The sequence below is a fragment of the Bombina bombina genome, chromosome 2, assembly GCF_027579735.1.
Source record: "Bombina bombina isolate aBomBom1 chromosome 2, aBomBom1.pri, whole genome shotgun sequence".
NCBI lineage: Eukaryota > Metazoa > Chordata > Amphibia > Anura > Bombinatoridae > Bombina > Bombina bombina.
Genome location: NC_069500.1, coordinates 497,509,847 through 497,531,915, shown reverse-complemented (window position 1 = coordinate 497,531,915; position 22,069 = coordinate 497,509,847). Strand labels below are relative to the sequence as shown.

General features: G+C 37.4%; 1 protein-coding gene across 3 annotated transcripts in view; it reads left to right on the top strand.

Moving 5' to 3' along the window:
• The first annotated feature begins 10,727 nt into the window (after window positions 1-10,727).
• The window catches only part of HNRNPC (heterogeneous nuclear ribonucleoprotein C), a 32,115-nt gene continuing 20,773 nt past the window's right edge, over window positions 10,728-22,069 (top strand). Inside the window, exons 1-2 of one of the 3 annotated variants that reach the window (XM_053702230.1) lie at window positions 10,728-10,912; window positions 19,151-19,181. Coding sequence is in view for 2 of the 3 variants with exons in the window: in XM_053702229.1 (XP_053558204.1) it covers window positions 19,646-19,814 (169 nt within the window). In the remaining variant the exon portion in view is untranslated. Of the gene's footprint in view, window positions 10,913-19,150; window positions 19,182-19,460; window positions 19,815-22,069 lie in introns of those variants that run through there. The other 2 variants (XM_053702229.1, XM_053702228.1) reach the window with 2 other exon arrangements.

The window sequence follows — 22,069 nt, the reverse complement described above, 5'->3', positions numbered from 1 at the left end:
AATCAATAACTTTAGATTCATTTTATAAATATATAATTCACATTTATTTCTAATATGCGCTTTAATTTAACTAATTTTTAATAATAAATATGGCGCAAAAATACGAATAACAGCGAGATTTATCAATATCACGCCACATCTTGACTTTGAAAAGTAACGTAGAATTACGACCCATTTTATGATAATGGCGCACATGTGCGCCGATCCGATGGCGATATGCAGAGTACTTGTCGGAGAACTGAAAGGCGATCTTGAACAAAGTTTGATAAATCGAGCCCATGGAAGATATCCCTACACTATCCCCCCCTGAAGCACCCCCACTGCAGAAGAGATCCCTACAGCAGCCCCTCGTGCAGCAGCAGCCCACCGAGCAGCAGCTCCTCGGGAGAATATCCCCCCAGAGATACAAGAGGTGCAGATCTTAAATGATTTCTTCAAAGAGATGCGTGCCTCCTGGAGGGAACAGGCGGAATACAGAGTGTACCTGACAGGAGTACTGAATGATATTCGCAAAGGACAAAGAGATATTTCGAATGCTCTCAATAATATGTTGCAGGTCCTCCGGGAGGTGCCAAACGCACCATCTGCTCCTGCCCCATCTGCTCCTCGGCCTCCTCCATCTTCTCCTCTGCCTCAATCTCCTCCTCAGCCTGGTGATACCTTAACCACTCACAGTACTCCTCCTCCCCCTATTCCCCAACCATCTCCTATGAGAACTCATCGGAGGGGGCAGTTGACCCCTCCAGAGCCTCAGTCTCGTGGGAAGAGGGGAAGGAAGAAGAAGTAATTTTGTATATATTTTTATTTATTTAATGTGTAAAGGATAAGTATGTGATGATGTGGTCTTCTTACACTTGTGGAGCACACTCTGTATTGAATAGGCTTCTATGGGACTGGGTCCATAGAGGCAGATTGTTTGCAGAGTGTGTTTTACAAGTGTGTGGAGACCACATCATCATATGCTGTCCTTGTTGATTTACATCGATTGGTTTTTGCGATGTGATGTCCAAACTGTTTTCCTAATCTCAAACAAAATGACCATTACAATTATACATGATGGTATATCACTGTTTTGATGCCAACAACACAGCTTAAAGGGACAGTCATAACATGAATTATTGTTGGTTACAAAGAAAAACCTTTATTACGCATTATCAAGTTTTGAATAACAAGACTGTTATAGAAATACACGTTTTACTTCTGTGATTAACCTTGTATCTATGCCTCTGCAAAATGACCACTTATTTCATTTCTTTTCACAGACCTGCATTTCAGCCAATCAGTGATCACTCCAGGGTAACTACAATGCATGAGCTCAATGTTTTCTATATGAAACACATTAACTAATGCCCTCTAGTGGTCAAAATGCATTCAGATTAGAGGCACACTTTAAGGTCTAAGAAATGAGCAGATGAACCTCCTAGATTTAGCTTTCAACTAAGAACACCAAGAGAACTAAGATAAACTGGGGATAAAAGTTTAATAGAAATTAGAAGAAAATTGCATTTCATATTTAAATCATTAATGTTTTGCTTCACTTGACTGTCCTTTTAAACAAGAACATATGCTAACATATTCTAATCCTTAGGGCTTGTTGGTATATCTACACATACTTGTTAAAACAAGCAAATATTTGAATTTGATACTAAGAAGCCTATTTATCAAGCTCTGAAAGGAGCTTGATGGGCCTTGTTTCTGGCGAGTCTTCAGACTCGCCAGAAACAGCAGTTATGAAGCAGCGGTCACAAAGACTGCTGCTCCATAACCTGTGTGCCTGCTCTGAGCCGGTGGACAGACATCGCCGGAAATCAACCCGATCGAGTACAATCGGGTTGATTGACACCTCCCTGCTGCCGGCCCATTGGCCACGAGTCTGCAGGGGGCGGCGTTGCACCAGCAGCTCTTGTGAGCTGCTGGTGCAATGCTGAATACGGAGAGTGTATTGCTCTCCGTATTCAGCGAGGTCTGGCGGACCTGATCCGCACTGTCGGATCAGGTCCGCCAGACCTTGTTAAATAGAGGCCTGTGCCTGTATGCAATATTTCCCTCGACGTGTTAAATAAAGTGTATTTTTTTAAAGCTACATTATAGTGTTTGAATTTTTTTAAGAAAGACATTTCATTTAGAAGGTGTATGAAAGCAGAACATTCGCTTACATGATTTGGAGAGAGTCTAACATTTTAAACAACATTCACACAATTCTTTGACTCGTTATATTGTTATCCTTTGCAGAAAGGCTTATCTAGGACTGCTCTGCTGATTGGTGGCTACATATACCTACCGATTGTCATTGACTCACCCATGTGTTTACTTAAAATATAGTAGTGTATTGATGCTCATTCAACACATTATACCAAGATACTGAAGCACATTTGAGAATAGAAGATAATTGCAAACCGGGTTAAAAAAACGGGTTTCATGTCCTTTTAAGAGTTACATTAGAAATATATGCTCACAGTACTATATTTGGAGCTTAACAATGTGGAAGCCATACATGACACGATACTGAGCATTTACATTAAGAAAAAATATCAGGACATAACATATAGAATAAGTAGACATCTCATATATTTATCATATGATAAAGGTCAATGCATATTGATTATTTTATTCAAATACAAAAGCGCATCTTTAGGAATTATATATGTAAAAATGCAATACAACACATTCATTATTTAGTAAAGTGAATATATTGATGACAAACATATTAAACAAGATGGAGTACATTCATAGATTTGCACTTGCCTCAAAATTTATTCTGCATGAAATACATATTGCCTTCATTCGTTTCTTCAACGAGACAGCCATCAAAATATATTTTTGTGTTCTTTATCAGCTATGGTTAAACAATGTACATGATTGACACAATCCATAATCCAAGAAAGTCATGGTTTTAAACTTGTGTTCTCATTCGCAAACGTGGGTTATGTGGAAAATCAAATATTGCGGGAGAACGTAATCCAATCAGACGGATTTAACACCTTGGCATGTAACGTTTTAAGCAACATGGCGCATCCAAGATCACGTAAAAACGTAATCCAATCAAAGGACGCATTTTACAGCTCTGCATGTGACGTCTTAAGCAAAATGCTGCATCTGAGATCGCGTAAAAACGTAATCCAATCAAAGGACATATTTTACAGCTTTGCATGTGACGTCTTAAACAACATGGCACATCCAAGATTGTGTAAAAATGTAATCCAATCAAAGGACGCATTTTACAGCTTTGCATGTCAATAAGAAACATATTTATATTTTAAAAACTAGTATGTGCTATATTGTTATCTATGAAGCGTGTTTGTTTCATGTAATGCACAGCTTCACATAATGTAACGCTACATAACAGAATACTGTGATATATGAAATATAATCCATTATTGATAATAACTATATATTTCATTATAATAGGAAGATTATGAACTATTTATGAAGCAGCAGGGTTTAAATGGACATGAAACCCACATATTATTTCTCACAACACTATTATAATTTTGCTTCTTTCTCTTGTTATCTTTTGATGAAATGTGTTTCGAGATAATCTCAAGAACAGCAAATAACCTATGTTCTAACTGCTGATTGGTGGCAGCATATATATATACCGATTGTCATTGGCTCACCTATGTGTTCAGTAAAAAAACAGTAGTGCACTGCTGCTCCTTAAAAAAAATATACTAAGAGACTGAAGCTAATTTGATAATAGAAGTAAATTTTAAATTGGTTTAAAATAGAATGTTATACCTAAATGATAAAATTAAATTATTGGGTTTCATGTCCCTTTAAATGATAAATAATGCTACGAGATACATTATGAAAATGTGGATTGGTTATACATTATATGTTACCTATAGCTCTGGTGACCATATTTCCGCTTTAAAAAGGGACACATGAGAAATACATATGTTAGGGATGTTTTCAGAGCTGTTTAAAGATTATTTTTAATAAGAATGACATATGTATTTATCATATGTGTCACTTATTAAAGCGGAAATATGGTCAGCCTACCTATAGCAATATATCGTTGGATAATTAAATATAATCAATAAAAATAGAAAGTTATTAATCATCTAAAATATGTGCATTACACACAGTGATTTCTTTTGTTACACTACTACAATAAGATGTAAGTGAAATTGGAATAGATATGCTGTCAACATTCAACTAATAGTCTGTTTTAAACATATTATATGTGTATGTTGATGTCAAAAGAAAAACAGAATTTATGCTTACCTGATAAATTACTTTCTCTTACGGTGTATCCAGTCCACGGATTCATCCTTACTTGTGGGATATTCTCATTCCCTACAGGAAGTGGCAAAGAGAACACACAGCAGAGCTGTCCATATAGCTCCCCCTCTGGCTCCGCCCCCCAGTCATTCGACCGACGGTTAGGAGAAAAAGGAGAAACCATAGGGTGCAAAAATTTTTAACCTGGCTTAATTACCAGGGCGGGCCGTGGACTGGATACACCGTAAGAGAAAGTAATTTATCAGGTAAGCATAAATTCTGTTTTCTCTTACAAGGTGTATCCAGTCCACGGATTCATCCTTACTTGTGGGATACCAATACCAAAGCATTAGGACACGGATGAAGGGAGGGAAAAAGACAGGTAACCTAAACGGAAGGCACCACTGCTTGCAAAACCTTTCTCCCAAAAATAGCCTCCGAAGAAGCAAAAGTATCGAATTTGTAAAATTTGGCAAAAGTATGCAGTGAAGACCAAGTCGCTGCCTTACAAATCTGTTCAACAGAAGCCTCATTCTTGAAGGCCCAAGTGGAAGCCACAGCTCTGGTGGAATGAGCTGTAATTCGTTCAGGAGGCTGCTGCCCAGCAGTCTCATAAGCCAGTCGGATGATGCCTTTCAACCAGAAGGAAAGAGAGGTAGCCGTCGCTTTTTGACCTCTCCTCTTACCAGAATAAACAACAAACAAGGATGATGTTTGTCTGAAATCCTTAGTTGCTTGTAAATAGAATTTCAAAGCACGAACCACATCAAGATTGTGCAGAAGCCGTTCCTTCTTAGAAGCTGGATTAGGGCACAGGGAAGGAACAATGATTTCCTGGTTAATGTTCTTATTCGAAACAACTTTAGGAAGAAAACCAGGTTTGGTACGCAAAACTACCTTATCTGCATGGAACACCAGATAGGGTGAATTACACTGCAAAGCAGACAATTCTGAAACTCTTCGAGCAGAAGAAATAGCTACCAAAAACAAAACTTTCCAAGATAATAACTTAATATCTATGGAATGTAAAGGTTCAAACGGAACCCCTTGAAGAACTGAAAGAACTAAATTGAGACTCCATGGAGGAGCCACAGGTTTGTAGACAGGCTTGATTCTAACTAACGCCTGTGCAAACGCCTGAACATCTGGTACTTCTGCCAGACGCTTGTGCAAAAGGATAGACAGAGCGGATATCTGCCCCTTTAAGGAACTAGCGGATAGAACTTTCTCCAATCCCTCTTGGAGAAAAGACAATATCCTTGGAATCCTAACTTTACTCCACGAGTAACCTTTGGATTCACACCAACAAAGATAATTCCGCCATATCTTATGGTAAATTTTCCTGGTGACAGGTTTTCTAGCATGGATCAGAGTATCTATGACTGATTCAGAGAACCCACGCTTGGATAGAATCAAGCGTTCAATCTCCAAGCAGTCAGCTGCAGAGAAACTAGATTTGAATGCTTGAATGGACCCTGTATTAGAAGATCTTGCCTCATTGGCAGTGTCCAAGGTGGAAAAGATGACATGTCCACTAGGTCTGCATACCAAGTCCTGCGTGACCACGCAGGCGCTATCAGAATTACCGAGGCCTTCTCCTGTTTGATTCTGGCTACCAGCCGAGGGAGAAGGGGAAACGGTGGAAAGACATAGGCCAGATTGAAGGACCAAGGCGCTACTAGAGCATCTATCAGACCCGCCTTGGGGTCCCTGGACCTGGATCCATAAAGAGGAAGTTTGGTGTTCTGACGGGACGCCATCAGATCCAACTCTGGAATGCCCCAAAGCTGAGTCAGCTGAGCAAATACCTCCGGGTGAAGTTCCCACTCCCCCGGGTGAAAAGTCTGACGACTTAGAAAATCTGCTTCCCAGTTGTCTACTCCTGGGATGTGAATTGCAGATAGGTGGCAAGAGTGATCCTCCGCCCACTTGATTATCTTGGTTACTTCCTTCATCGCTAAGGAACTCTTTGTTCCTCCCTGATGATTGATGTATGCTACAGTCGTGATGTTGACCGACTTAAACCTGATGAACTTGGCCGCCGCTAGCTGAGGCCAAGCCTGGAGCGTATTGAATATTTATCGGGAGAAAAGACTGGCGTCGGTCGTCACAATGGTCCACTCCGGTCTGTGGAAGCACATTCCCTGAGACAGGTGATCCTGAGACAACCACTAGAGAAGAGAATATCTGGTTTTCTGGTCCAGTTGGATTTGAGGAGACAAATCTGCATAATCCCCATTCCACTGTTTGAGCATGCACAATTGCAGTGGCCTGAGATGAATCGAGCAAATGGGACTACGTCCATTGCTGCTACCATTAATCCGATTACCTCCATGCACTGAGCTACTGATGGCCGAGGAAAGGAATGAAGAGCTCGGCAAGTGTTTAGAAGCTTTAACTTTCTGACCTCCGTCAGAAATATTTTCATTTCTACTGAGTCTATTAATGTTCCCAGGAAGGGAACCCTTGTGAGTGGGGACAGAGAACTTTTTTCAGTGTTCACCTTCCACCCGTGAGACCTTAGAAAGGCCAGAACAATATCTGTATGAGCCTTGGCTCTGGGAAAAGACGACGCCTGTATTAAGATGTCGTCCAGATAGGGTGCTACTGCAATGCCCCGCGATCTTAGTACCGCTAGAAGGGACCTTAGCACCTTTGTGAAAATTCTTGGAGCGGTGGCCAATCCGAAGGGAAGGGCCATGAACTGGTAATGCTTGTCCAGAAAGGCGAACCTTAGGAACTGATGGTGATTTTTGTGGATAGGAATATGAAGGTACGCATCCTTTAGATCCACGGTAGTCATATATTGACCTTCCTGGAAATATCTATTATTTTGTTGTTTTGTCTCTTAATTTGGTTATGACAATTAATATCTATATAACTTAATGGTTGATACATTATTGTGCCTTTTGATGGGAGTATAATGGAAGGAAACATAAGCTTGGGTAACCCAGGATAGGTGATATTAGGGATCTCATTGCGTGTTGTCTAACACTTTTTAGAATAAAAGCTTAGATATTTGGATTATTAAATAATCCAATTTTTAACTTTAGTTTTTTTTTTAAATATGAGGTTCTGGTGCTATCTGGAAATGCTGCCACACGACATGCGCGTGTCTAATGAGTGACGTGATTGACATGTAGGTACGCGTCACTACGCAGGCTGAGTTATGCAAATTAGCCATGCGGTTGAGGACTTGCCGTGAAATGCGCGTGTGGAAACTGTTCCCGATACACCGGAAGTGACATCAGCACTCAGGGGTATAAACAGGTGAGAGGTGTGTGGGTTAAATTAGGAGCCGTTTTGGGACACAAACATTTTGTAACACCCAGTGAAAAAGATACCAGTGGGTATCGAAACGTTTGGGATGCATTACTGATTGATGTATGAAGATGAAATAAAGCCTGTTTTCTGAATAGACCGGAGAGTGAAGCGTTCCTTCTTCCTATTTATGGGGTTGATTGCTATCACTACATGTTTTCCACGCAGCACCCCGGCAGATGCTGAAGTAACAGTGAGTGCACTTAAATTGATACTTGTATATATATATATATATATATATATATATATATATAATCTGTACCAGCACCCCTAGTTTAATATGTTTCACAGTTATATACACAGAAACTATTAATCGTGTATCCTATATAAGGATACACTTTTCTGTGTAGTGCACGGTAAGGGTATATTATTAATATGTGTGAAAAAAGAGAAAAAGAGTACCCTTATTAATCCAGCAACAAACTATGTAATGAACAGTTATGTGCTAGTCTCTAGATATGGTTGAAGTCAGAAATACACTGTTATAAAACACACTCACTAAAATACGTGAATAAATTTGGTTTATCTATACATAATAGCAACATAATGTAATATCAACATTTCCCCCAAATCTATGAGATATAATAATCACAACCCGGGTTGTAAAGGAGAGTCTTAGGTTAGTCCGTTAGTAAGCCGGTACACTTGGAAATTAAATGACAATGCCGCTCATCTGCATATTTATAATCCAAAAGATGTGGATAAACGTTAATGCAGGCTCTGCACCAAAATTAGCAACATACCCAATGCAGGATTGCAACTGTATATCAATTTAGACAGGATGTCGTAAGTTAGCAAGTTCACAGTGCCATTTCTATCTTGATTTCAGCATAATATCACACGGTAAACAGATACCTGTTCGTTTGGTTGTTATGGTGCAATAAGACTACCTGCTCGTTACATCCAGTACTTCGATCTTCAGAACCGGAGTTGGACTTCCAGATTTGTTACCTTTTCTCCTTCTCCGCTGTTGTAGGCTCTTTAAGTGCATCTGCACGCCTTTTTCTTTTGCGGAAATATTCCTTCTCTTGGGGGATCAGCTGTTAGGCGGTGCTCAGCTGGTGCACCGCTCAAACATACAAACAAGCTACGCGCGTTTCGACGTACGTTTCGGCCGTGTGTATGTGTATGTATGGTGTGTGTGTGTGTATATATATATATATATGGATGTGTGTATATATGTGTGCGTGTATGTATGTGTATATATGAGCATGAGGAAGGGCCCAAGAGGCTCGAAACGTTGCTGTATTTTATCCTAAAATGTTACTTTAATAAAGAAGAAGTGTTTTAAAGAAAAGTGCTGTTGCCATTGTCTACTTTGGAAATTATATATGTATGTATATATATATATATACATATATACACATACACACATATATATATCATTTGTTTATGTTTTTTAATGTGCCCCCCTGATTAAACACTGGCCCCACCTTGGCCCCCCCCAGTAAAATTTGTCTAGAACCGCCACTGCATGTGACAAATGCCAGACACCTATAGCAACCCTTGGTTTGGTGCAGCCAGGTTGTAGTAGAGTAGCATGGTTGAGAATCAGTGTAGATCAGATGGTCCCTCAGGGATTTGGCTCTCCTATAGCCCACTCTTGGTGATCTTTGTCCCTTAAAGGACCAGTAAACACAGTAGATTTGCATAATCATCAAATGCAAGATAACAAGACAATACAATAGCATTTACTCTGAATTTCAAATGAGTAAAAAAAAAGTCTAACAAATTTCAAAGTTATGTAGTTTCCACTCCCCCTGTACCATGTGTCCCTTTAAACGGGAGATTCTTATCCGTTTCCAATATTGGCCAGTACTTGCGAATAGTGGCTGCTGTTCTTTATATATAAATCTCAAGGAAGCCCACTTACCAAAAACAACAGCCACCAGGGTGCAAGTGTATATGTAACTATGGTTTGAAGGGGTGAGATCCTTTACTGATTTGTGCACAATAAAGCACTTGATAATCCAGAGTGACAGACATATATATATATATATATATATATATATATATACAGGTAGCCCTCAGTTTACGCCGGGGTTAGGTTCCAGAAGGAATATTTGTAAATCGAAACCGTTGTAAATTGAAACCCAGTTTATAATGGAAGTCAATGGGAAGTGCAGGAGATAGGTTCCAGGCCTCTCTCAAAATTGTCATAAGTAACACCTAATACATTATTTTAAAAGCTTTGAAATGAAGACTTTAAATGCTAGACAGCATTATAAACAGTTCTTTCTATGCATTCCAATCTGGACTGAGTTATAGACAGGAAGACCTTGTTCCTTTGAAAGCTGCTCGATAGCTCAGGTCTGGTTAAACTGATTAATTTCAGCTTGCTTGGCTTTGCTGCGACACAAGCGGACAGCTCCACCTACTGGCTATTTTAATAAATGCACTGCTTCTCAATAGCAGTCACATGACTGGAAAAAAAGGTTGTTATTCTGAAACGGTGTAAATTGAACCGTTGTAAAACGAGGGCCACCTGTATATATATATATCCACCCCAAAACTAATTATCCAGTGAATTTTAAATAACTAGAGAAATAAATATGTCACCATAAATGGCTAGATACCAAACATTTGTCAAAGTTTATAAGTTCCAGGTTTTATGAATGTGATAATTCTGTTACAATATACAAATAATAGAGAGAACTAAATGATGTCTTGCACTAATCAAACACTGTGCAGAAAGCTTTGCTCTCCAGTCTCTGGAGGGAGTGGAATAGCCACACTTTTTAGCTATAAATCACAGGAAACGCAGGCAAGCATGTCACACAGCCACATTTTGGCATACCAGTTTTTGGTTGAATGACTCTATCTAGGAACAGTTTAATGACGGTAACATAATTCTTGTACAAATATACTGCTCCATTGTCGTGATAAATTTACAATTTGCGAAGCATCAGCATAATCAATAGAAAGGCGTCCACAGTCAGCCCCCTTTTTTTCCGCGCAGGATTTGAAGGCAAGCGCGAATACAGTACTGACTCAACTGAGCTGAGTTTTATTTGATTGGTCGATTTGTGGAGGCGGGCATTGAATGCAGCCACTCAAAGGAACAAAACTTTGCTCCTCCCTTTAATACGATTGGTTTGAAAATCCTAGTTAACTAAGTGACTGATACGCTCTCTGTCCAATTATTGACCGAGGAAGTAGCCGTTTCTTATTGCGTTGGAGGTTTAGACAAGTTGCGCATTGAACGACCGCCATTTTGTGGTATTGCTGCTGACATTGTCGTGGTGTTTTCTTGTGTTTCTGGAAACTGCTTTATTATACCCGCTTATTTATATCAATCGAGAATACTAAAGGCAACTGCACTTTCGGTGACGGACAGTACTAAGTGCTGACCGAGGAGAAAAAGGAGGTGAGTTACTATTCTGGATCGTTTTTGCAAATGGCTACCTTCAAGAAAGGCTAAGGCCTGCAGGAGCTTGCATCGCACTGTGTGCATGAATCCAAACTCTTATTCGATCAGCTTTCGTTATTATCTTTGATTTGTTAAATTATCGGTTCAACTGTATTTAAACGTTAATCTACGTTTCAGATTTTACATTTATTAATGAGCCATATAATTGCGAACACAATGTGACGAGGACGGCGATGCTAACCTCTGGTGTTTTATCGCACTGTCCTTATTACTTGTGTTTGTTACAGTACATGCTGATTTCTATAGTTATGATATTATGCGGCCACGCAATTTTGTAGATTTCATGCGAATACGATCTAAGGCGGGCGACGATGCTATTAAATGGACATTCCAACCTAAATTGGAATCCACATGGATACATTTCAGTTTTCAATAAAAGCATTTTTGCAATATACATGTATAGTCAAAATTGCTTCTAGTAATAGCTTGTGTTATTTCAAATGCACCGTGCCCCAGCTTTTTTAACACAGCACTGCCCAGAGGGCCTAAAGTGCTTGTAGTCTGTTAATGACTCACTTCCGTTCTGGGAAGCTGCAGTATTTTATTTAACTGTTGATGCACTGAGAATATCTACTTATGTTGCACGTGCAGAGATAAATGTTAAAGGGACATTAAACCCAAAAAGTTTCTTTCATGATTCAGATAGAGAATCCATTTTTAAACATCCCAATTTACTTCTATTATCTAATTTGCTTCATTCTTTAGATATCCTTTGCGGGAAAAATCGCAATGCACATGATTGAGCCAATCACACGATGCATCTATGTGCAGCTACCGATATGCCTTTCAGCAAAGGATATCAAGAGAATTAAGCAAATTAGATAATAGAAGTAAATTAGAAAGATGTTTAAAATTGCATGCTCTATCTAAATCATGAAAGAAAAAATTTGGGTTTCATGTCTCTTTAAAAGCAGTGATAATAATTTTAATAGGATCATTTTTGCCAAAACATGTATATTGCATATAGGTTTCTATTCAACAATGTAACTCTATGTGCATTAAAACTGGATTGGAGTGTCCCTTTAATACTGTACCCTGGAAAGTCCAGCTCACAAATCATGCTAAACACTGGCTTGGTGCCCTTGGGAGCCAGATTTAAGAGGTGAAAACGTTGCCTCTTATAAAACATTTTTTAGCCATCGATTGAAACAAAGGAGCTTTCTGCATGAAGTATGTTGTTATACTGTATGAATGAAAGCCCCCTTTATTTGTTTCAATAGTCGATCCTAGCGTTATTCACTTTAATGCACAAAGATGATGCCATGCGTTTGCAGTAGGTCAATCTGAAAAACATTTTATTTAATATGCATAAATCAAGCTTCAACATAAACAAACTTTATCAGACAAACCTTGTACGTTTCCTTTGTTTCTAAAACTCTTGGGTATAAGCATAATTTTTATTTTTTTAACAAATGTATTTAAAGTGTTTGCTAATGTTAAGATTTTTTTTGTTCACTTTATTGCTTTTACAGTACTCCTTTTTCTGTTCTGGGTTAAAGGGAAATGAAACAGTTTTTTTTTTCATGGTTCAGATAGTCTACAATTTAAAAAAAAAAAAATCTGAATCGTGGTTTTGTTTTTTAAATCTTGCTATTCTTTGTTGAGAAGCATATCTAGGTATACACAGATGTCTGCCTGTTTCTGGACCATGGTTTAGTAGTTCTGAAATAATACTTTCTAAGAGGTACTGTAAAACTATATTCCCCTTAATGTTTCCAGTGACTTGTTATACCAGCTGCAGCATGCCCATAGGGCATACATGGAAAATGCCTGGTTGTCCAGGCTCTTGTTGGACTTGCCACTGTATACCACCCTCTCTTAAGGGTAACAATAGGACAGTTGTTACTATCTATTTTGTAAAGCAGAGAGTACGTTTTCTGTCTTGCTGTTAAACGGATGCAAGACGAGAGATCTGGTGTAGTATGGCTACCTAGCTGACAGAGGTCTTAAAGTGAAGGGAAACTTTGATGAATGAGAGCCCGTTTTTAAAAATACTGTTAAACAGGGGCACTTTCAGTCATCAAAGTTTACAAAGCAGCCGTTTTGATTAAAAACAATGACTACCCTGGGGGGAAAGCTGTGATTGGAGGAAGCCGGATTAGTCTTTGCTGACATGTGAAGAGGATTTCCAGGAGGAGGAAGCTGCTGTAGCTGTGAAAAGGAGAAAAAAAAAAAGGGCAAGTTCAAAACGGCTGCTTTTTTAAACTTTGAAAGTGCCCCTGTTTTTTATAAATTATTTTTTTTAAAAACGGGCTTTCATTCACCAAAGTTTACTTCCTTTAACTGATGTGGGTTGCTCTGCCTTTAAATGCCTGAGCTGCAGGGTGTAAAATGTATATGAAATTGCTCCTTTACACTTCTTGTATATAAAATAGCTGATTGATCCGATTGAAGCTACAACCCATTCCAATGGGCTGAGAGCAGGTATCTGTCATTTTTCTGTATACAGAAAGCCTTCTTTATCTTTATGCATACAAAGGCCAAAGAATAGCGTTAAAGGAATAGACTACTCAAAAATAAACTTTTGATTCAGATAGAGCAGGTAATTTTTAAGCAACTTTCTAATGTACTCCTTTTTTTTTTTTTTTTGGTATATCTATTTGAATGTAAACTTGTGAGCCGGTCCATTTTTGGTTCAGCACCTGTGTAAAGCTCGCTGATTGGTGGCTACATTTAGACACAAAAGTGCTACCCAGGTGGTGAACCAAAAATGGGCCGGCTCCTATACTTTCCTGCTTTTTCAAATAAAGATAGCAAGAGAACAAATAGATAATAGGAGTAAATTAGAAAGTTGCTTAAAATTGCCTGCTCTATCTGAATCATGAACATTTTTAATTTTGACTAGACTATTCCTTTAAAGTAACACTGTAATCAGCCCTGAGGGAATCAGTTTACAATTTTAAATAGACTATGCAACAGCATCCAGACTCAACATTGGAAAAAGGTATGACAAATGTCTAAAATGCCAATTTTATAATCCCGACGAGAGACATTTTTTTGTGGCAATGTTCTAAAATCAATTTTGGTGTAAAGTAGGCCATTTGTTAACAAAGATTACTGGAGCTAAGATTATCATTTCAGAACTGAATATAATTTTGCTTGACTTTATCAATTATAGAGGCCTAAAAATATAATTGTAAATATTGCTTGCAAGGAAACTAATCTTTAAATTGATTACTAATATGAAACCAACAATTTGCTTTCTTTGGCACAAGTTGCTGCAACAGGTGGGGGAGGGGCAGAATGTATCTATTTTCATATGGTAAGTGAGCACTGATTGTGGTCTTATACCATATGAAGGCTCATCTGATACAGGCAATGTCACTGCTTTTATCGGATATTACAGTGTTTGGAAGGCTGAGATCGGGGTGGGAGGGATAAGGTGGGGTTAGTAGGGGGGGGATGGGGCCCCTACACTATGGCACATAATGTTGGACGAGATCCCTACACTATGGAGAAAAAACAAACAATCTTGGAGGGGGAAGGGGAGACCAGTGGTTGTCCAATCTGCTCATGTCTTCGTGCTAACCTCAAGAGGAGAGACAGCAGAATTGCACCTATATACAGCCTGCTACATTGAGATGTGCTTGCAGCAGCAGGTCTTTTAATTCTGGGATAGAGGGATGGTGTTCCATTGTGGAATGGAAGGCAGTCCAAAACCTCACTCCATTACCCAGGTCTGCACGAGTTATAGCAGCTGTTTCTCTTGAGGGGAACCAGTGTTCATACACAAGTGAAAAATCTATTACTCTTACCCATGGATGTTTTTTTACTCTTACAGCACTGTAACAAAAATTTAAGATTTAATGGGATTGGTGGAGGTGAGGTGGCGCACAGCTGCTGCTAGGTCCACCCACCTTTATTACGATTATTAGAAAATAGACAAGCAGAATTAACACCCCTGCTGCAGCCACCGTTAACAGGGATACAGCTAGGGCAGGGGCCAGGCATATATATATTTATTTATTTATTATATATAGGGACCTTAGACATTGAGCCTTGCTTAGTTTGCATGTGCATTTAGAAGATGCAGGGGTGCTTGTTTTGAAAAGAGAAGTTATTACAACACTTAAAGGACATGAAACCCCCAAAAAATCTTTCATGATTCAGATAGAGAATACAATTTTAAACCACTTTCTAATTTACTTCTATTGTTTCATTCTCTTTTTATCATTTGTTGAAGGATCAGCAATGCTCTAATGGTTATTAACTGAACACATGGATGAGCCAATCACAATAAAAAAAAAAATATATATATATATACACACACACCCACCAATCAACAGCTAGAACCTAGGTTCTCTGCTGCCCCTGAGCTTGCCTAGATAAACCTTTCAGCAAAGTTGTTTCAAATTGTTTTCTCTCTGAATCATGAGAATTTTCTGGGGTTTCATGTTCCTTTAAGCACCAATAGGTTTGCAGTGTACATAAGGATCTAAATATGTATTTAAGTATGCATGTGTTATTTAGTCTAGTGTGTATGTAGATTGTTCCTTCTTACTTAGGCGTGTATATTACAGATTCAATATTTTTTAGATGCCAGAAGTAAAATGGTAGTACTCATGGTTCACAAGCTTTGTGAAGCTCTGAATTTGAACATTGTGATAAATATGCTGCACAAAAAAAGGCTACAAAATACTGATCACTAATTTTTAACAGCACTTCACAAATTAATGTTAAAGGGACATGAAACCCAAAAAACCTTCATGATCCCCCAAGGCAGAAAATGCAGCATTGTCTACAGAAAGAACAGACTGGTGCCAGATAAAATCAAATTTGTGCTTGCACTTTTCATTTAGCTCAATGTAAATAGTTACTGCGTTCCTCTCCCTTCCTGAACTCTAGGATGAAGCTTTCCCAAATTGGCTATGCACAGTATTCTGAAATGGGTTTGTGGACCCTTGCTAGGCCATTTTCAGAATACTGTGTATCCCATTAACTCCTTTGGGGAAAGCATCAACCTTTGCCATGCTTAAAGGGACACTGTACCTAAAAATTTTCTTTAGTGATTGAGCATGAAATTTTAAGCAACTTTCTAATTTAGTCCTATTATCAAATTTTCTTCATTCTCTTGGTATCTTTATTTGAAATGTAAGTTTATATGCCGGCCCATTTTTGTGAACAACCTGGGTTGTCCTTGCTGATTGGTGGATAAATTCATCCACCAATAAAGTGCTGTCCAGAGTACTGAAACCAAAAAAAAAAGCTTAGATGCCTTTTTCAAATAATGATAGCAAGGGAACGAAGAAAATTTGATAATAGGAGTAAATTAGAAAGTTGCTTAAAATTGCATGCTCTTTCTGAATTGCAAAAGAAAAAAATTTGGATTCAGTGTCCCTTTAACATAGAAATACTATTAAAATGGGTGTGTATTGTGTGTGGATGTATAGATGGTAATGTGCTTTTTTTATTGAGGTTACTTATATCAAATTATTTCTCAGACCACACAGTAAAATTACATTTTACATATTTAGAATACAATTAGTAGTTAGACACAACACATATGCTGTCTACACAGAGCACTCAGACTATAAAATTCAGTAAAAGATGAACTTCAAAATGTATATGAATAGCACTCTAGTCTACAAACCATTTAGACTATAATAGAAATTCAAAAACAAAACTTACCCCTTTAAAAAACAAATAGGCACTCTTGGACCATCTAGGCTGAAGTCTATTAGGGATTCTAACAGGGCCACTGTTGCATCCATTGTATAAAGTGCCTGTTTTTTTAAAAAACATTGATTAAAAACAGGGGCTCTTTAATTAGTGAATTTACATTTCACTTGTTGTGAAAAAATACCACTTGACAGTTGCTCCAGCTTCCCCCGGTTGTCACAAGCCATTTCTGACGTCAGAAATGATGGATCGGTCATCCTCCAATCACGGATTCCCCAGGGGGCAATCAGTGTCTGATTAAACGCCGTGATTGGAGGATGACTGATCTGTCATTTTAAACCCAGGAAGAACTTTGCGACAGGCGGAGGAAGCTAGAGTGGTTGTCGAGTTTAAAAGGTAAGTATTTTTTCACACTAGTGAAATGTAAATTTTGATGACTTAAAGTGCCCCTGTTTTTAATCGAATTTTTAAAAACCGGGCACTTCAGCATCAAAATTTACATTCACTTCAACAAATCTGTTTAAAAATTTGGAACCAATAAGACTTTAGGATATGGGAATGATCCCATCTATAATTACATAGTCTAGGATAAAATACAATAGGACTCCTATTCAAATAACATATTACCCAAACTGATGCTGGTTTTTAATCCCTAGAATTTCTTTGAAGCTAACCTCCAATTTCACCTTAAGTTGGCTAGGGGAAATCTTAGAGCTAGAATGTATCTATACAGTTTATGTACAATAAAGGTTTCCGCTATTCTGTATGACTGAACCCTGCCATATGAGTAATGCACTCTTTTTTTTTTTTTTTTTTTTTTTTTTTTTTTTTTTCTTCGTTTTTATTTATGTATTGATTTATTAGACATACAATTTTAAAAAAAAATTCTTCTGCACCTAATTTAAATGTTCAACTGCTACTTAGTTATTCAACTTAAAAAATAGATTTATTCTCCAGTTAAATACATTGCAATTGAGCTAGTGCTTTAGTGTAACTGCCTAATTTAAAAAAATCATTTTAAATTCAGCTGCAGAACAATTTCTACTAAAAAAACAAACAAACTTCTGCCTCTGTTCATGATGCAGAAAGAGAATAGTTTTAAACGACTTTCCGATTTACTTTTTAAGTTGCTTTATTCTCAATATCCTTAAAGGGACAGTGTACACTAATTTTCATATAACTGCATGTGATAGACACTACTATAAAGAATAAGATGCACAGATACTGATATAAAAATCCAGTATAAAATGGTTTAAAAACTTACTTAGAAGCTTTCAGTTTAGCTCTGTTGAAAAGGTAGTTGGAAAGCCCACTGCAAGTTGGAAATAAGACACTCCCCCCTCCCCTTTCTTTTGCATATGAAAAGACCCTTTACACAAACGGCAAGCTGGAGAAGGTAGCTGACGGTATTCTTCTAAAACTTTGGGGCTTGGTTAGGTGTCTGAAAATCAGAGCAATGTTATTTAAAAAATAAGCAAAACTATACATTTATAAAAAAACAAAAGCTTTATGGGCTTTATAAATCATCTACAAAACATTTATGCAAAGAAAAAGTTTATAATGGCCCTTTAATTGAAGAAAGCAGCAATGCACTATTGTGAGCGGGTTAACACATTTGGTGAGCCAATAACATGAGGCATATATGTGCAGCCAACTATCAGCAGCTCCTGAGCCAACCTAGGTATCTTGAACCAAACAAATTAGATGATAGAAGTAAATTGGTAAGTAATTTAAATTAACATGCACTATCTGAATCATTTAAGAAAAAATGGGTTTCATGTCCCTTTAATCAGCAATGTTTTGTCAGGTTTCTGATTTCTTGTTCTACAAGCAACAAAATGATTACCTTTTCTACATAGCTGTGGAAAGGTTATTGGGTTGTGATTAGTGACTTGTTTCTTCTTACCTGAGTGCACCCCAACCCTGCACCCCTCAATCTGAAACAATTTTCCCATTCTCCTTTCCACAGGGCAGTGATCTGAGTGAGCAGTTCTCCAAATTACCCTCCTTCCCCAAACCTGATCCGATTGTTCTGATAAGACCTCCTTCCCTCCCTTCATTTTCCTATCCCCAAAAACCAACCCATCCTTTGTTTTTTGTTTTTTTTGTTTTTTTTTTTAAATATAAATCTTAAATATAAACGTACACCTTTTTGTTGCCATTGGTGACTGAACTTGAAGGCACAACAATGCTGAACTTAAATTTTCTTCAAAGGGAGCATAGTTTTTGTGTCTCAGGGCTAAAGGAACATGAAAACTTTATTCCAAATCTGGTTAACAGTTTTAATCCTGGATAATTTTTATATAACACAATCAGTCCTCATGAAGACAAGACAGATGTTATAAATCATTCAGAATAACTTCCATCTCCTCCCCACCCCCCACCCTTCCTTTCCCATTCCTGCAATTATGTTTTTTGGGTTGTCAAATGGGAAGACAAGTTTTGTTAAATAGCATTTTTAACAATTGGTAGAATTTTTAAATGGACTTTTGAAAAAATGTTTTTTCTAACTTGGATAATTTTCATAATTTTTTTTTTTCCCCTTTTTTTTCACAGCGAAGAATTTTTTTTGAAACGTCACACTACAGTAAGTCTCGCTTTCCTGTTTTTTTTTTTTTGTTTTTTTTTTAAAAAAAACATTTTTCAAAATTTTTCCTGCCTTACTGGTCTCCTTTTTAACACATTTGCTGCTGTATTTCTGATTTTTATTTTTGTTTTATTTTTATTTTTTTAGTATATGTGAGTATTGATGCTGATGCTAATTTTTTTTTTTTCTCACTGTTTTTATTTTTATTTTTTCTGGTGGGGGGTTGGGTTGGGAAAGAGAGGCTTTCTATAACTTTTTTTTTTTTTTTTTTTGTGTGTGCTAGGTTAACTTTTTCACAAATTGCTTCGATTGGCAAGGATTTAACTGTGTAGTTCAATATTTTTATGCTTTGTTTTTAATTTTACCACATGCAGCTAGGCCTTCTATTGCATATTTTCATTTCCATTTTGATAATTTGACATGGTCTTGGTAATGCATTTGAAAACTAGACTCCATATTTTTGTATGCTCACTTCAGTATATGTGGGCATTGGAATTTGCCAGTTTAACTTCCCTTCATCCAGTCCCTTGCCCTACCCTATACCCTATTCCTCCCCCTTCCAAACCTTTACTCCATCGCTGGCAGCAAAGAACGGAGCAGGAACTATTGGGCATCGTATTCCACTGGCTCATGGTAAGACTAGCATTTGGAGGTAAATGGTACACCAGATTTTGTACCTCTTTATACCAAGTTTGGACTACTGTCACACACATTCTATTATACTTAAATAGTCTAGTCAAAATTAAACCTTCATGATTCAGATAGAGCATGCAACTTTCTAATTTACATTTTTATTCGTTCTCTTGATATCTTTATTTGATAAATCAGGAATGTAAGCATAGGAGCCGGCTCATTTTTGGCTCGGCACCTGGGTAGCACTTTCTGATTGGCGTCTAAATGTAGCCACAAATCGGCAAGCAATACTTAGGTTCTGAACCAAAAATGGGCCAGCTCCTAAGCTTACATTCAAATAAAGATACCAAGAGAATAAAGAAAAAATAGGAGTAAATTAAAAAGTTGCTTAAAGGGACAGTAAATGATACGAAAAGATACATGGAGCGCCTAAAAGTAAGGCTACGGTAATTTTGGGCTAAAACCTAAAATAATTGTAAATGAATGATATGAAGAATAAAAGTGAATGTAAATTTTGAAGCTAAAGTGCCCGGTTTAAAAAAAAAAAAAAAATTTCGAATAAAAACAGGGGCACTTTAATAAATCAAAATTTACATTTCACTCGTGTTGTGAAAAAAACTTACCTCTTTTAAACTTGACAGCAGCTCCAGCTTCCTCTAGTCGTTGCAAGCCGTTTCAGAAATTATGGATAGGTCATCCTTCAATCACGGGGGAATCGGTGTCTGATTCAACGCCATGATTGGAGGAAGCCAGATTCCTCATTTTAGACCCAGGCAGAGGCTTTGCGACAGTTGGAGGAAGCTGGAGCTGCTGTAAAGATTAAAAGGTGTTTTGTTTTTTTTTTTGTCTTTTTTTTTACAGCAGGAGTGAAATGTAAACTTTGAATTAAAGAGCCCCTGTTTTTAATCAAATTTTTTAAAACTGGGCACTTTAGCATCAAAATTTACATTCACTTTAATAAAAGAAATAACATTTATTCTTTTCTTAACATAAAAACAAGTGTGTGTATAATGTACAAATCGACAGTTCAGCATGGATCCATGTGACAAAATGAACTCATTTAAAATCACAATAAAAACTACTGAGGAAAAAATAGTGATGTGCAAAATTAAAATATACAAAAAATCCAAATGATAAAAAAATTGAAAAAAATGTGCGATTTAAATCCAATAAAAGCTTATGAGAAATAAATCAATAAAAACCAAATTGGTTCAACAAAAACAGGGATGTTGGCACCCAAAAAAATGTTAAGTCCCTCATTGGAGGGAAATCGGTGTAAAATATAGTGGATCCTGGGGAGATAGGTCCGGAGATATCCAGAAGTCTCCTGTGTACCCTGTAATTAACGAAATGAGGAAGAAGTACCCTGTAATTAAACCTAAAAGAACAAAATAGTGCAATAATGCTAGAAAACAGTGTGTAATATTTAGAAATAGGCTTACCATATACTGTCAGCGTGTTTCGGCCTTATAATAGTCTCTCGATAAAGGCCTATTACGTGAAACGCGTTGACAGCATATGGTAAGCCCATTTCTAAAAAAATAGTTTTCTAGCATTATTGCACGATTGTATTTTTGCTTTTAGGTTGAATTACAGGGTACACGGGAGACATCTGGATATCTCCGGACCCATCTCACCAGGATCCACTATTTTACATAGATATCCCTCCAATGAGGGAATTCTAACATTTTGTTTGGGTGCTAACACAGATAATTTTTTTCACTATTTTTGTTGAACAAATTTTTTTGATTTATTTCTCATAAGCTTTTATTGGATTTAATCGCACCTTTTTTATCTTTTGGATTTTTTTGTATATTTTCAATTTTGCACATCACTCTTCACAGTAGTTTCACTTTTTTTTGGAGATCACCATCAAAGGATTTATCTATCCAACACAATCCTCTAAGGAAGTGATTTTTAACCTTTTTTTTGCCGTGGCACACTTTTTTACATTAAAAAATCCTGTGGCACACCACCATCCCAAAATTTTAAAAAAAATTCACACATTGTAGCATATATATATATATATATATATATATATACACTGTATGTATTGTGCTGTTATGCCATGCCTCCTACAAACTACCCCTGCACTAGGAGTAAAAAATGTCACACTGTTGTCAGTCTGCTGTGGCACACCTGAGGATCTCTCACAGCACACTAGTGTGCCACGGCATACTGGTTGAAAAACACTGCTCTAAGGGACTAATATCCCCTATCTTTCCACTTAGAGGCATAGACTTACACCTCAAACG